The following is a 16,228-nucleotide window of genomic DNA, read 5'->3' as shown; positions in this document are numbered from 1 at the left end:
ACCCCAGCCTAATGAGATACACTGATATGTCTCTTGCTGATTACAGAAGCTGTAAAATTTAGTTTGTATTGATTTATTAACGAGACCAAGTTCTCTGGTATGATATTTTTTTAATGGTCTGATATCTGTCTTTTTACTTTAAATGTTATTGATCCGGAGACCATCAGGTTCCTCTGAAAGACAAGAGTCTATGCTAACTGTATCGATTATTTGGATGCTTACAATAATTTTATGGTGAGGTTTGTGTACACTTTCATCTGGTGCTTCTCTTGTGCTCCTTGGAGTTGCTTTTCTTCCAGGCTAGATTTCTGTTTGTCAGGTTTTTTTAACTCTTGCTTTGTATTTCTGTCATGGGATAAGACTTGGTCAGATTTAAGTAATATGGTCTCCTAACTATGCAAATAGAGTAAACAGTGTCTGACTGGGTGAACATAACTGCAGTACGTCCTAATAGATTGATGATACACTGGGAGGTGCTAGGTCTGATTTTCTACCAGTCTGCTGTGTGTCCAAAATTAGTCTCTTCCCTTTCGTCTATGTACTTGGTGCAACAGTGTGTTGTGAAGAGCCAGCATTCACTCATAACATGTTTCTACAGAGCCTTTCATGCTACAGCATCTTCTTGGTTAGGAAATTATAATTCACTTTGTAAAGCTGATAACTGCATCTTCTAGTTGCTGAGTTGCCTTTGCAAGCTCTGTGAGTATGGATGCATCAGTAACAGGAGGAAAGCAAGCAGAATCTGGACAAGGCTCTTCCTTGGTACAACTACAGCCAGAGCAAAACTCTGAGACATGGGGCTCTTGTGCCACATCCTGATTGAGGGATTCTGGGATTGTTCAGTCTGGATAAGAGGAAGAGGAGACAGTATTGCTCTCTACAATTCCCTGAAAGGAGGTTGTTGTGAGTTGGGGATTGGCCTCTTCTCCCACGTATCAGCAATAGAATGAGTGATAACAGCCTTAAGTTGCACCAGGGAAGGTTCAGGTTGGATATTAGAAAAATCTTCTCCTCTGAAAGAGTGGCTGAACACTGGCACAGGCTGCCCAGGGGAGTGGTGGAGCCTCTCTCCCTGGAGGTGTTCAAGAAACGAGGTAGATGTGGTACTTAGGGACATGATTTAGTGGGCAATATTGGTGGTAGGTGGATGGTTGGACCAGATGATCTTAGAGGTCTTTTCCAGTCTTAGCAATTCTAATTTCTAGGTGGTTAACTCTTCCATGTCTTAATGAAAACATGAACTGCTGTAGGGTTTTCAGTCTCGTTGCAAGCTTTTTAAAACTAAAACCAGCATACTGTCTCCGGAAGCCATAAGCTAAGTGGAGGATTGAATCCCTTTCAGTAGGTTTGAACCCTCCAGTTGTGCTTACTGTGGGTTATGTTTAGACACTGCCAGAGAACAGTCATAGCAGCAGTTTAACTTAGCTAAGCCTTTTATGTTTGCATACAGGAAACCTGGTTATTTGGGGTCCAACTGTGTTGTTTCTTCTTGTTCTTGCTGTTGTACAATGAACAAAAGACACAAGACCAGCCCCAAAGCAGATGGATGTTCAGTTTCTTTCATTAGGAGGAGATAATTGCAAAAACATTTCCTGAGCGATATTATTATGTGTATGCTAATTTGCTGCAGAAATTCAGGTTTAGTCTCTTTTCCTGTGGAAGACCCAGTTGTAGGAGGTTTTAGTTTTCAGGTTTAGTCATTAATAGATGACAAAATTGGTGATGTTTACAGTCAGATATGCCTTGACCATCTTAGGTCATATATTTGGATTTTAGTTTGTATGTTTCTAAAGGTTTTTATTGCATCGCAAGGAATCAAGTTTATAGTCAACTTTCTGAAGTCAGCTAGTTAGCCCATGCCACCTCTTCTGTGCTGAACTATTGCTTGTTGTATCTATTCCCTAGGGCTTTGCCTTGTCCAACATCAACTGTTTCTGATGATGGGGTTTCACTCTTCCCCGGAGAGATGATTCCACGGTATAATAGAGCTTGCTATTAGTGAAATTTTACTGATGATCAGCCTTAATTTTTCTCTGCTTAATTTTATCCAGTTACTAGAGCACAGTGATTGATTTATTCTGGGGAAATTCAGTAAATGGTTCCTGCTTCACAGGATGGACATTGCAATAAATAGCAAACTGTCATGACCTATCTGTAGGTGTCCTGAGATTACACAGGAACTCAATTTATCTTGACATTTGTTCCCTGGAAACTATTTCTGTCAGTACCAACTTAGTGGGAGAATAAGCAATGAATGGAACAGCCAGGCTACCTACCTCCTGCCCCATGCCAACCTTGGAGCAAGGAGAGGATGAGTTGCTCCCTACGCACAAGCCCAGAGGCAGGAGCCCTGGCGGGGTCTGGTGGTGGATTTGCCTGGAAGAAGGGGTTTAGGATCTGTTATTTGCCTTGCTGCCACAGTAAAGGAGCTGCCTTGGTGGAGTTGCTCCTGGTTTGTATGTGTGTAAAGCAAGTGATGAATCTGACCTTATCAATTCCAAACTGTCAATCCCAGTTTTCCCTGTGCCTGGTACAGAGTTGATGTAACTCTCCCAAATCGAGTGGGACATTTTATACCTCTTTGCACATTCAGATGACCTGATCTCTGTGTCTAGGGTAGATCTAGATATGTCCTTGAACAAATCTGAGGTGTTTCACGTCAACAAAGTGCCACTCATGAACTGACTGACAGTACCTGCCTGTGTACATACACACTGGCCATGTAAGGTGCGAAGTTTAAACTAGCCATTAGTTCTCAATTTTACCACTTAAGAAGTTTATTATTGTGACTGAGCTGGTGAGCAGTAACTTGTCACTTTGTGGAAACTTGGCTGTGGAAACTTTCTAATATTGTGATCATACTGTACTTGAGTTATCAAGATGGACTAAGGATATTTATTCTTAATGTTGTTATTTCTGGAGGGTTTTTTTTAAGTAAAAACTGCTATTTGATTGCCAGTGGCTGGTTCTGATTGAAGCAGAACATTGCCAGGAACCAGGAGGAATGATCATTTTAATCTTTTATATGTGAGTTTTCAGATAGATACCTGGAAATTATTGATGCTATAAACCTCTCTCTTCAAGTTCATTTTTTGTTTTTCTCAGGTATAATTGATTTCCTTGTGAGCCAGCATCCTATTGCAAAAGTACTGAGAGACCACCTGGTGTTCAAGATTGCACCTATGCTCAATCCTGATGGAGTTTACCTAGGAAATTACAGGTATGATATGGAGAATTAATCTCTATATTGTTATATCTACCTTATCCACACTGCCTTGTTTTGTCACCAAATGGCTTATTTTAATTCGTTTCTTTTATACTGGAGGTTCCCATGTGACTGTAAGCTTCCTGAAATTCCCATTGAGGGAGGGGACACAATGGCAAATTTGCTTGTATTAAGGGGTAGACAGCAACTCCCCAAGATGAAGGGTATCTGCTCTGTATGTCTCCTTTATGTGTGGGAGCTGAAGTCAGTGTGGAGCTAGACCTCAGCTATGTTTTATAAATGCATTCATTATGCTGCTCATCAGCCTCTCTGTAAATGTGTCAGTCAATCACAGTTTCCTTCAACTACCCAGATCATCCATTAAAGACACAGATTTCAGTCTATTATTGTACTGTAATAGATAGTGATACATAGAATGGAATAATCACCCACCCTATGCTAATTTTGCTTCATTTTAGTATTTGAATTACTGCTTTACCTCCTCCTCCGTTGAGAACATACTCAGATAATCTTTTGTTTTCCCTAAAATTGTTTGTTCTTTATGCATTTATTTACAAAATAGATGTGCTGCTGGAGGTGATAATGAAAAGCAGTTGATAAGCTGATGATTAGTTTGTGGGGGCAATTACATCTACCACATAGTTCTCTGAAGAAACCCCTGGGAATTGTAATACATATGTGTATGTGGTTTTGCTTACAGTGCAAGACTAAATAACACTATACGCTGAAGCCAGGCTACTTTGAGGCTTGATCTAATTAGGTTTTGCATTGCTAAGCGGAATAAGACTAGATTATTGCGTGGATGGGGAGACCACTGAGGAAGAAGATAGAAGTTGCAGAGTTTGGTGCTGCTGGCTCTGTTCTTTGTTTTCATGCGTGATTCTTAGCCCGCCTGTGCTTTGTTTCTTCCTGAACTGAAGTATTAGGAGACTGCATGGGTAATTTTAGCATGCTTATGCATGTTTTATATGTGAAGCTTCCAAGGACAAATAGTCACCCTCCAGCTACACCGATACTCACTCAGCTCAGCTAATCTGAAAGCAGAGAGCAATATTGCAGTAGTGGTGTCTCACAGCACCAGGAATTTATTGTAATGGCTGTGTCACCTTATAGGAATGAAGCCCTAAAATGGCTCTACAATCTGATACTACATTATCTTGTTGCAGGTGCCCTGCACCTAGGCAAGTCCAGTTGCAATTAAGCTGCTTTCTTTTCCTGCCATAAATTCACCTGCCCTGTAGGTTTTTCTCCTGCATTGTTATTTATACCCTTTGAGAGGCATGCAGCTTTAGACGTGCATATGGCTTATAACCTGAAAAGCCATCTGGGAACCCAGGTATTACGAAAGGGCAAGTGAATTCATCTAGAATTGCTGAGCCTGGTATTATGCTATTGTTTTAGCCTTTCATGATATGCAGAATTTTCAGCCCTCCTGAACTAAAAGGACTTTTAATGAGGTAGTTGGAAAAGCATTTGATTTCCTTGCAATTCTTCACTTTATTTACAAAAGGCCTAATGTAACTAATAACTTAAAAATGAGGGTAATAAGCAAAATACTACCTGTTATCTTGAGAAGAATATTAAAAAGCCTAGTAATGTGCCGGCGTTGTAGTTAACTAGTGCTGAGTGAATAATTTACAGCAAACACTTTATTTCCTGCTCACACAAAATCCACAAGCACATCAGAATTTATTTGCTTGAATTTGCTGGATGAATTTAAAGAAAAAAAAATCTCTAAGGATCAATTGCTAGGATTTGAAATTTTAACTCTTTGGCTTCTCTGTGATTGACTAGATAAGTCTGTTTCATCTCTTTTGGTCTTTGTTCAGATTAGCACATAAATAGAATTTTCAGAAATCTTCAATGTGGCATGGTGTAACACAGAGATATCAGCTGGGGACAATCCTCCTTGGCTTGCAAACAAGGTTTGTGGTGCCACAGGCAGCAAGAACATTTCTAGTCATTTGAACTTCTCCTTCCTGTTATCTCCCTCTTTCTCAAAGCAGCAGCTACTAACTATTTCTTTGGTTCATTGAAGGTGCACGTTCAGAGCTACGCAAGTTAAGATAATGAAATGGGTAATTAAACCTCATGCTTGAGTTTGTAAATTGATCCTCTGCCATTGGGAGAGAGTTTATTTTAACCCCAGCAGTACACAGCTTTATACAATTGGCCAAGTATGCTGTCAGATGGACTTTGGACTTGGCTGTCCTCTGAAATTCCAGGTGTAGTGAGCACCATTAAAAGCCCGAGAGTGTCAGCAGTTCTTGTAGAAGGGATGGGATGTACTAGTTCTCATGTTCTGCATGCACATTTACACAGGGCAATACAGTAACATTTGGCTGATGAGGTTTTCTTCACTGTTGCTTTTCGAGGTGCAGGACTCTTGTGGATATTCTGGTCCTGTGCTCTTCTCAGAAATCTTTTCCCCTTTGTTCTGAGTGCTTGTGAACTAAGATCCAGGAGTTTAAACCAAAACTGCAACAAAAATACCAGTAATTGTCTATAAATTGTTGCTCATTCTCAAGGGAACAGACCAAATAGGTTGTGACTCTACAGGGACTTTCTTGTGGTGAAATGTTCATAACCAGCAACAAGTGAGTTTAATATCACGGCTATAAAACATGACTGCTCGCGGCACAGAAACACCTGTGAGGAATGTTGTTTCTATGTTGCACATACTTTGAAGGGGCTCTAAAAGAAATGATCATGGGAATGAATGTCAATTCCCTTGGTATCAGGATTAATGCAAACAAGATTGCTAAACTTTACTGATGTTTTCAAGTACATGCAAGTGTTTGGGAAGTGTATTTGTGGACCCCATGCAGTTGGGAACAAAAAGCCATAGGTCATCCTAGCTAAAACAGTGGCTCTTTAGCGTGATTGGCCCTCTGTTCTGGCTGCTGATTTGCCCACAGATCTCAACCAAATTGAAAGACCCTTTTTGCTGGGGATGGAACATAACTTGTTTTTTTTTTTTTTCATCATGAAAGGTCGTGGCAAAAATAAGTATATTTGTGAACTTTTCCATCCCTCTCTGATAGATTAAAGTGTGAATTAATTTTAGAAAGTAGAGGAATACTACTGCTGAGAGATTTCTTGACTTTTCTCTACTTGCGCTATAGCATTATCATCTTCTGAATCTATTACCTTCCCCAGGGAGGTGGAGTTAGACTAAGAAAAAAATGTGTTCTTGCTTTAAAAGTCGTGCATCCCCAGGCTTGGCCTGAACTTTCCTTTATCAAGAGCTTGTTCTTAAGCTGGCATTCTGCAGTTGAATGCTGAAATGTGTCCCTGCAGGCAAGATGACTGTACCACACTGTCTTAGATTAGTTCCAATTTGTCAGTCTCACCTTCCAGAGATGAAACCCCGTACTAGCACCAAAAGGGATGTATTTCTTAGTCTGGGCAGATCTTCACCGAGATATCTCAGAAATGCCATGACAAGGCGCTTGAAATATCCTGACTGTTTTCTAAAGGCTTTGTTGCGTGACCCACTAATGCTCCCCTTCCTTAGTGTTTCTGTATTGCCATTGATATGTTAGCTGTGACAGTACCACCCTTCTCTAAATTAAAGCCATGAATAAGCTGAAATGTTCTGATATGTCATCGCTAGAATATCCCTCTATCTTGATTGTAGGGGCTTCAAGAGTTTGTGTGGATGGGGGAAGAGGGCCCATGCCAGTTCTGATCTTTTCTTGTCTTGCTGTCAGGTATGATGGTTCAGAAGCCAATACAGTCTCCTACTTGCTTGTGTGAGGGTTCAACAAAACAGTTTGTTGCATGGAAAGGAGGCCAGTCCTACTGAGATTGGAAAGCCAAATTCACTGTAGGTGGTGGCAGAGTTCATATGGAAATGAGAGCTTCTAAGGGATTAAATGTTTTGGACAAATGGTATATTTTAGCCCTGGAAATATAATTTTGTAAGAACTTGAAACTGTTTGCGGAAGTAGGCTGAATTGGAGAATTTGTTCTGTGTGAAAGAAGTGAGAGAGGAAGGCTTAGAGAAACAATTAGAATGACTAGAATTAGCATGTTATAAGAACAATCTTTTGTTTATTTAATAATGGCATGATCAGTTTGAAAACTCTTTCTGTAAGATCCCTACTGAAAAGTCTGAAATAACATGAGAAAACTTTGCTTCAGATCAAATTAAACACTTCAGATTGATCCTAAAAAGTTTTTTTGTGAACTTTATTTCTGTGACTAATAGACAAAGTTAAAAACTGATGTTCACATGTAATGGTTGAAGGGTCATTTGACAGTAAAAGTGTAAGAGGGCTGTATCCAAAATGTCTTAGCTTTGAATTAGAATTATATTTTGTAACATTGGGTGGCTGTCTTTGGTCTTTGATATTAACACTTTCAGAGGATATATCTATATACCCCCCCACACAATTGTTCACTGTTCACGGTGTCTGGATATGCCATGTCTTTTATACTATCACTTAACATCTTGTGAGACGTGGCTGCTCATGTGCATATTGCCATTTGCCTAACATCTCTTGATTATTTTTCATGTATTTTTCTGATGGGGAAGGTTTTTTTCCTTGCTTCATTTCATGAATGTGAAACACATGCATTGCTTTGAATTGAAAAACCAAGTATCCATCTCAGATGACAAGATGAAGCTCTCGATGGAGTTTATTTTTCCTAATTAGACGTTTGTCATTGTGTATTCTATATAACAGCATATAAGTAAACAATCATGGACCTTTTGAATAAATTTATTGGTTTTATTTATGTTACTGGGCATAAAAAATCTATAATTACCAGGTACAGCCGCACTATAACTGGTATTTAATGACAATTACTTTTTGTTACCATAGAAATGAGTCCAAAGTAGTTACCTATAATTTCTCATTCCCAAACCTCACACATGTTGTATTGCAGTATTACCATAGTAATTGCCTATTAGTCATCATAAAATAAGCAGTTACCCAGAAGATATCAGGATAGTGTGAAATTTCTCATCTCCTTCAAAACTTGCAGCACATGCCGCTTCTCGTCTGCCTTCAGTGGGATTTTGCTTGAGTGACAAAAATGTTGGTGGTACATTAACCCAAGGGATGAAAGGATGTGATTGAGAGGGAATTATACTCTAAAAATACACCGTCAGGAAAAGTATGTTCCATACTCTGAAAATGTAAGACTATTTCATATTATTAAAAAAAAAGAAAAAGAGGCATTTTTCAATCACATGAAATGGAGATTTGTTCCTTGCCATGAGTTTTCTATGGTTTTTGTTTGCTTGGTTTTAATCAATTTGTGACCAAAGCAGAGGCTATACATCTCCAAGGGTCTGTGAGAACAGCCATGCTGCATCAACCTCACAAGCTTCCACCAATGCAGCAGTGGATGGTGCCAAGGGAAAGCTCAGAGCAGGAGATGCTCATAGTGCTCTTTCTCCCATGTTCTTTCACAGCTTCCCATGCTCTTCCTTTTCCTGATCTGATGGGATTTCTGTTTTGATATTAATGTGTAGTGGATCCGTCTTCCTAGTGCCTGTCCAGTTGAGCTCAGACAAGGTGAGCCCTGGCACTCAGTCTCCTCTGGCCCAAGGCTGTTCAGCTCCTGCCCCAGGGTAGGAAGCACTGCCTACATTAGGCTGCTGTCAGCTTCACCCACTTCTCAGTGGCCCCTCGTTCTCTTTGTTTTTGTTCTTAACATAGATTGCATATTGCTCAGGGCAGTGAGCCGCTTTCTCTACCTGCCTGGATCACATTTAGCATCAGCCATTTCCTTGCATTACCTTCTTCCTATGGAGGTGGGAGGTGATGAGACATGGCAGAAGAGAAGCTTTCCCTCCCCCAGATTCTGCTCGCAATTAAGGACTGTTCATAAATGGTCTGTGTTGTTCTTCTCCCTTGTGCATTTGAATCTGTTGTGGATTTTCCAGTATGTGCTGATTTGGGCCATGGAAAGCAAAGTCTGGGGTGGATCCTCAGTTGTGATCAGGTGTGCTTTGGGCATCAGCAGCGGAAAAGTCCAGGGAGGCAAGCAAGCAGTGAAAATTTTCTCTTTGTAGCATTGTTGTTCCTCTCTTGCTTGGATGCTTCTTTCCATTGTGGTTCTCATTGCCCAAAACGCTACAATCATAAAACAGCGATCGTGGTTACTGGTTTTGGTCACTATTAGTTTAAACAAGAAAAAAACCTTTCGTTTAAAAAAAATAAAATAAAAAACAGTGATCTTTTATCTTAAAACAAATACCAGGCTTGCAAAAGGGTTTCTATCTACTGCCATTGAAAATGCTCTTTATATTGATGTGGTAACTGCTCATTTAAACCATATTACAGCTCCTGAGTATTTTTCAGTTGCTATTGATGTGACAAATTCTCTTGCACAGAGGACTGCACCAATCAATAGAGTCAGTATATGTGCTTTAACAACAAAGCCACATGCCTTGGGGTTCCAGTTGAATCTGAACCTTTTAGTAGCATTAAATAAAGCTATATTTATTTTGCTTTTGGTAGAGGAAAAAAAAAAACTCGACCTAATTTAATACAACTTGTTGCGAGGGCTTGAAGGCAGCATTATGGGACCATTTCCACATGTGATGAATACGTAACTAGTGTTGGAGCTGCTATTTTGTTGTTATAAGCGAACCCTTCTCTTTTAGCTAGATTGATCAGGGACTACAGAGTAGCCTTTTATTTTTATAGAAGCAGGGAGAGAAGTCATAATGAGAAATACTGAAATCATAGCTTTTTTATATCTGCCATTATTCCACTGAGAATGAGACATGATGTCCTTAAAGAGACAGGGCTATTTATTTTCCATTTAAATAGGACCATTTGTGATTATTACCTTTGAGCTGTTATGCAGAGGATAAGCACCCAACGCATGAATCCCAGCCAAGTGAATCGAAGTTTTGTACCCGAGTGCCATTTATGTCTGTGTGTTGCTGTAGGAGCCTATTCTTGACCTTCACTGAATTCATTTTTGCATATCTTTCTCTTATAGAATATATTTGCAATAAATAGGGGTGTTAATGTCAATTCAGATTAAATGCCCATTTCTTTTCCTACTCTCCTGAATAGCTAATCTTAGATCTGAATGATCTTATTTGGCTTTCTTTGCTCTACTTTCAGCCATAAAGCTAACTAATGTCGGACTTCCTTCTCTTTTTCTGTCCTTTGTCTAGCTTGTATGTCTGAATGGTGATTCGAGCTCGTGCTCATAGTAGCAAACAAAGGAGCAAAGTCAGTGGCAGTAGGGATGTTTTGCTGTTGTTTTTTTAATCTGCAAAAGACTTGCAGTTAACTTCAGCCTATTTACAGTGAATCTGTGCTTTGGTTTCCCTAGCTGCAATTTAGGAATAATTAGGTCTCATATATAAGGTTAGCTGTGGACCTTACATTTATTAGTGTGTGGTTAAATAGCATGTTGCATTCCTTTGCTTTGAGGCACTATGTAGGGTACCAAGCAGTATTGCTTAGAAAAATGACATCTTTAAATATACCTATGCAATCAGAACAGTGTTTTGTTTTATTTCTGGTTTTGCAAGTGAGAGGAGGCAGAAACACGTTGAGCTGGTCACTATCTCATGACTTAATAAGCTGAGCTCTACCTCTTGAACAGCAGTTGCCAGTTCACCATCGGTGGCTTTTAGACTGGAGGGCTGCTCCAAAAGCCTGTTTGCCAGACATGGGAAGTTATTGCTGTGACACTACCCAAGAAGTATGTCGTGTATTTGCACGTGCCATCTGCTGGTATGGTTTTCTGAGCTATTTCCAGAGGCAGGTGCAAGACGCGCCTTCCTTGTAACTGTCTCTATTTTGTCAGCAATCTGCAGTCAGCTGCCTGCTTACATGGGACACAGCTAGCTTCTAACTTGAACTGCACCTTGCTGCAATTACAACAGAGATCCTCCTGCTCCTGCAGATGTCTTTGCAGCAGCCGTGGGCTGATGTTGCACGGTGTGGGAAGTGTTTGCATAGGTGCTAGCAGTGGGGATGATCCAGCTTCCAAGTCCCTAGGCTTTATCTCCTCTCTCCCCCTAAATGAAATTAATGATACTGCTGCTTTGCTGAAGATCTAGTTCAGGAAAGGGCTCTTAAATGCCTACAGCCCTATGAACAGCCAGGCTGTATGTGAGGATTCAAGATGTTTTTAGCTATCAGGGCTACTGAGCAGAGTTGTTCCCTCACTGGACTGCTCCCTCCTTCCCTCACTTTGAGAGGTTTCTGTCTACCATGGAACAACTTGGCTGTATTCTCCTTGCTCTCAAGGGGTTCCTAGATGCTGCTGTTTGTTGGTCCAGGGGACACAACCAGGCTACTGTCCTTTTCTAGCTTTACCAGGGCACATTTGAGTGACAGTTCATGCCAAAAGGATTTGTCTTTGCAGAAATTAAGTGAAAAATGTAAAATGCAAATCAAGGGAAGAAATATTTTATTTTACTTTAGAAATGACCAATTTGAGGTCAAATTTTGCATTAATGAGATCACCTGCTGTTCATTCCAGGGAACAACTTAGAGGGGTAGTGTGGAAGGGGTTTTGTTTTCTATCCATAAGCATAGGAACACCCAGCATGTACTTAGCTCGCATCCTATTTTTGGATTGTCTCACCGCAGGTAGTATCTTAAAAACTTTTTCACCGTGTCCATTCTGCACCTCTCCTTATTTAATCAGCATCTGATTACCTAGACCTACAGATTTACCTGCCACTTTTCAGGCAAAGCAGCTGATGAAAAAGCTTTGTGGATAGAGGTCCTCATTTACAGAAGACCATCAGCAGCCACTGATCCCTCCCATGGCCTCTGCAAGGCTCCTTGCTTCTGGTCAGTATTTATGATGTTACACAAGCAAAGGCTTCAGCGCTCACCTTCAGCTTATGGTGGAAGAATTTCTCACATATCAGTGGAGATATCACGTATTCCTTTTCCATCTGCTGCTGTGTGGGTAGTGAGGGGGAAATCCCATCCAAGTTATTAGGAAAACAATAGCAGCCTAAGGGAATGTTTGTTTAAGTTTCTTTTTTGTTGTTTTCTTTTCCACTGTGGCAGCTGTTCTGTTGCTTTTTGTTGTTGTTTGTTTTAAATGGTGGCACTTAAAATGATGGCAGCTTGCTGTATAATTTATAATATTAGACCTAAGGGCAGTGTCATATAACATGAAAAAAAATCCTGAGACAAATCTAAATAATAAACATCTATTATCTAAAACAATATGGTGTTATTAAAACAGCATTCAATAACCTAATGATGTGCATCACTTCTGGGGAGAGTAAAGGCAGATGCCTGCCTGAAGATCCCACTCGCACATCTTGGCTAGCATGCTGGCTTGCAGAATCCCTACTCTTGGTGACACAGAGGAGCTTTGTTTTCCCCTTTCCAGTAATGGATCTAAGTGCTTTGGTGTTGTGATGTATCACCTCTAGGCAGAAGAAAGGATGCCTTTTTGCTTATGCTAATTCACGTAGGTGAAGTCTCTCAGAAGATCAACTATGTGTTGAATCTTAGAAGGAGCTTGCAAGGTGTTCTTCTGAAAACATAGATTATGTCTGTAAAAGAAACTTTTTATGTAGCTACTAGTGCACAAATATTTGTTGCTGAAGTTGATAGAGGTTAGAGACTGCCATTTCACATCTGCTTTAAGCTAAGGAAAGTGTGTGCTTGCAGCTGAAGGGGCAGGGCAGTTCAGCTCTGTTCCTTCCTGGCCACACATCCCTGCCATCTCCTTTCTACCATGACTGGTGCTTGTGTGGCAGTGAGATGAGATTTTTACTGCCCATTCAGGGGCTTCATGGAGTCAGAGGCTAGAGATGAGCTGTTTCCATGCAGCTGTTATGTCCTGTTACATATGTGGTGAAAAACTGTCCATGAAATCCCTTTCCCTCTCCACCCCCTTTAAATACAGCAGCCAACATAACGGTACTGACGTGGTGGGAGCAATTAATCTCATAGCAGATTACCTCTTCCCTGCCGCCTCTGGCACCAGGCAGAGGGGGGATGTCAGGATACCCGGGGAGGAGGTGTATGTGACATCTGATTGACAGCTGATGGCTCTGCCTGGTTGGTGCCCGGGAGCTGGAGGAAGAATGCTGACATGGAGGGGCTCCGGTCAGGAAAGGAATGGATGTGACATTTGTGGACGCACAGTGCTGAACCACACAAGCAGTAGCCATCTCTGCCTGCTTGAGTGGGACAGGTATTCTGCCTATTCTTCCCCTCCCAGATTGGAAAGGATGTATATTAATAGAAGTATATGTGACTTAACGCGCAGCTACTCAGTGTTAACCCACGTCCCCAGGGAAGAGAAGTGCTTATTTCAGGTTGCACAGATCATAAGCCTGCTGTCTTGTGCGGCGCGTGTGCTCTGAATGCTAATGCTCTCTTTCCCTTTTCTTTACTGACACAGCTATTGAGCTGATGAATTGTATAGATTATACAATGATAATGGATGGGGAAGGGGAATTTCATCTGTCTCTTTAACCAAAGTATGAACAGTAAATCCTGCCTGTTTGTAGAGAACAGCTGGATTTCTAATAACATTGGAATGCTGTTGTGGTGGGGGTGGCTTTGCTGCCCCCTCCCTTTCATCACTGCCATTCAGACATCCAAGAGTTTGCAAAAGGATGAAGCTTTCCAGCACCCTGAGGCTAATGTAGCAGTTATCCTGGGAGTTTGCCAGCTCTGTTGGATCTAGGAAAAGTCTCAGCTTCTTCATGGTGCCTCTGTGTGATGCCGCTGGGAAGAAAGGAAGATAGGGGCCTTGTATTTGATCTCCAAGTAACAGCTGGGTGAGGGAATGGTTTCTCCTTGTAAACTAGCCCAGTCCCTGGTTGTGAAGTGAGCTGAGCTGTGATCTGATCCTGAGCAAGGCAGCGAGTAATCTGCATTATGGAAAGTCTTAGGTCAAGATTGAGTACATTCTTGGGAATCTCAAGAGCTGTAAGAAGGATGACACAGAAGCGTGCAGAACTTCCCATATTTTGTATTATTAATAATAAATGTTGTATATTAATTTGAATTCTAACAAGCTAGCAAAGGAGCCTGAATGTTCAGATGATTGATAAGACTGTGGTGTTCACCAAAAGCCACAATCCTGTTCTGCTAGGTGCTGTACAAGCACATCCTAAATGATCCTCACTTTCCCAAAGTGCTTTCAGAGCTAAAAATGTGGCGCAGCAGGTGTACAAGGCAATCAAGTGAACTGTTACAGCAAGGGAAGACAAAGTACTAAATAGAATTGGATGAATAATGGTAGGGCTTTTTCCCCTTTTTTTGTGATTATTTCTTTTTCTCCCTCCCCTCTGGTCAGTGGCAGGAAACACAATAGATAACTATCCAATCAGGGTAAGTAATCTTCATATATTGATGTATACTAGGGCTTCTCTAGATTTAGTGAAGCTGGGGAAGGAGCTTTCAGTGACAAAATACAATTGCAAAGGGAGGTTGACGTGAAAGGTGTATTTCTTCAAAATGGATTACCTTTAGATGTTCCTCTCTTTTCCCTTTCTTCACTGCTTGGGCACAACTGGGAAGCTCTACTCATCTCCCAGTGCAAGCATTACTTCAATTCTAGCTCTAGGATTTTTGCTGTTTTATTGCAGCTGAGCAGTATTATGGTTCTACTCGGTGTTTTTTTTTGTTGTTGTTTTTTTTTTTGCATCTGGATTAAATTGCCATTTTGTGCAGCTGGAGGTAGTTTTGTTCAGTAGGTTTTGGAAATTCACAGGTGTTCAAGGCCCAGTCAATCTTTTGGCAATGCTGGCTAGTGAGGAAGCTTACACAATGAGAATATCCCTTCCATGCAAGTCCTCCCAGCAAGTTTTGTACCCAAGCGGTTGTCCATGGATAGATCTTCTGTCTGCTCTTCCAAGACTGAAAAGAATCAAATGACAAACTGCCAGTCTTTCTCCTTCACTTTCTGCTATGCTCTTGCAAATCTGTATGTTTTCAGCAGCTAAAATCTTTTTGTTGTTGTTGTTTGTTTTTAATTCTTCCAGTAGAGTTTACTTTTACTCCTGGTGTTGACATGAGAGGAGAAACTAATGGTCATGTAGGCTTGCTCTTGACATCTCTATCTTGCTGATGCTTTGCTAACTAGTGTAAGAGAAAGACAGGTCACATCCAGGAGATACACACCATTATATTGGTATAAGTGAGAAGCAAGCACAATCCTAGCAGACAGTTCTTATTCCTTACATTGGTCACCCTTTCAATTACAGATCTGATCTGCTAAAGTCTTGTCATTCTTATTCTAGTTTCTGTTAATGAAATGCATTTAACTGTCAGCTCTTGTTAACAGTAACAACACAGCTGAGGATTCATAAATTCCCATGGAATTCAAATGACTGCTACCTTAGAGGAACTCAGTCAAGTCCTTTTTCATCTTGAAGCTGGAGGAGAGATAACCACAGCTGGCCTGATCCAGCCAACCTGGATATTTCAAGCAATGAATTTATCTCAGACTTATGTCTGATTCCTGTCTGAAATAATCTAGATCAATTTTCTGAGAACTCTGGGTTTTTCAGGTCTGTGTCATCATTGTTGATTGGTTATTTTAGTAAATGGGCATTGCTTCAAGGGAGATATTTTTTGTGTGTAGAGTGTGGTAAATCAGGAAAGATGATCAGTTAGCCACTTTTTATTTTTAAAATGTATGATTTTCAAAATACTGTTCAGTGCAGATGGATTTCTTTTGCAAGAAGCCTGTATGTCTGTTGATCTCTTGGTCTTCCTTTAGTATTATAGATATCTAAATGAAAAAATTAGACACACTACATACTTAAATCATCTAATCCAACTGAAGTATTCTAAAAATTCAAGTTCTGGAGACAATTCCTTCCTTTCAAATGACAAATTCCATTAGAATCAGTAGAAGCTGGAGGCTCTTTCAACTGTCCAATGCAGACTGCTTTAAGCTGTGATACCATGTAAGTGTAGTAAGATACAGAAGAAACATCACAGGAATAAAACTTCATAATATCTCAGAAAATCCAGTTAACTTTTGCTGATACTTTCCCGAAAACTTGTATTAAACAGAAGGTGT

General features: G+C 40.5%; 1 protein-coding gene across 1 annotated transcript in view; it reads left to right on the top strand.

Moving 5' to 3' along the window:
• Window positions 1-16,228, top strand: part of LOC110402371 (cytosolic carboxypeptidase 6-like) — an 865,976-nt gene that overhangs the window by 680,150 nt on the left and 169,598 nt on the right. The window contains exon 9 of the mRNA XM_021404385.1: window positions 3,106-3,220. Within this exon, the coding sequence (XP_021260060.1) occupies window positions 3,106-3,220 (115 nt within the window). The remainder of the gene's footprint in view (window positions 1-3,105; window positions 3,221-16,228) is intronic.

This window comes from Numida meleagris, chromosome 7, assembly GCF_002078875.1.
Source record: "Numida meleagris isolate 19003 breed g44 Domestic line chromosome 7, NumMel1.0, whole genome shotgun sequence".
In the NCBI taxonomy this organism is placed as follows: Eukaryota; Metazoa; Chordata; class Aves; order Galliformes; family Numididae; genus Numida; species Numida meleagris.
This window is presented reverse-complemented; position numbering and strand designations above follow the sequence as displayed.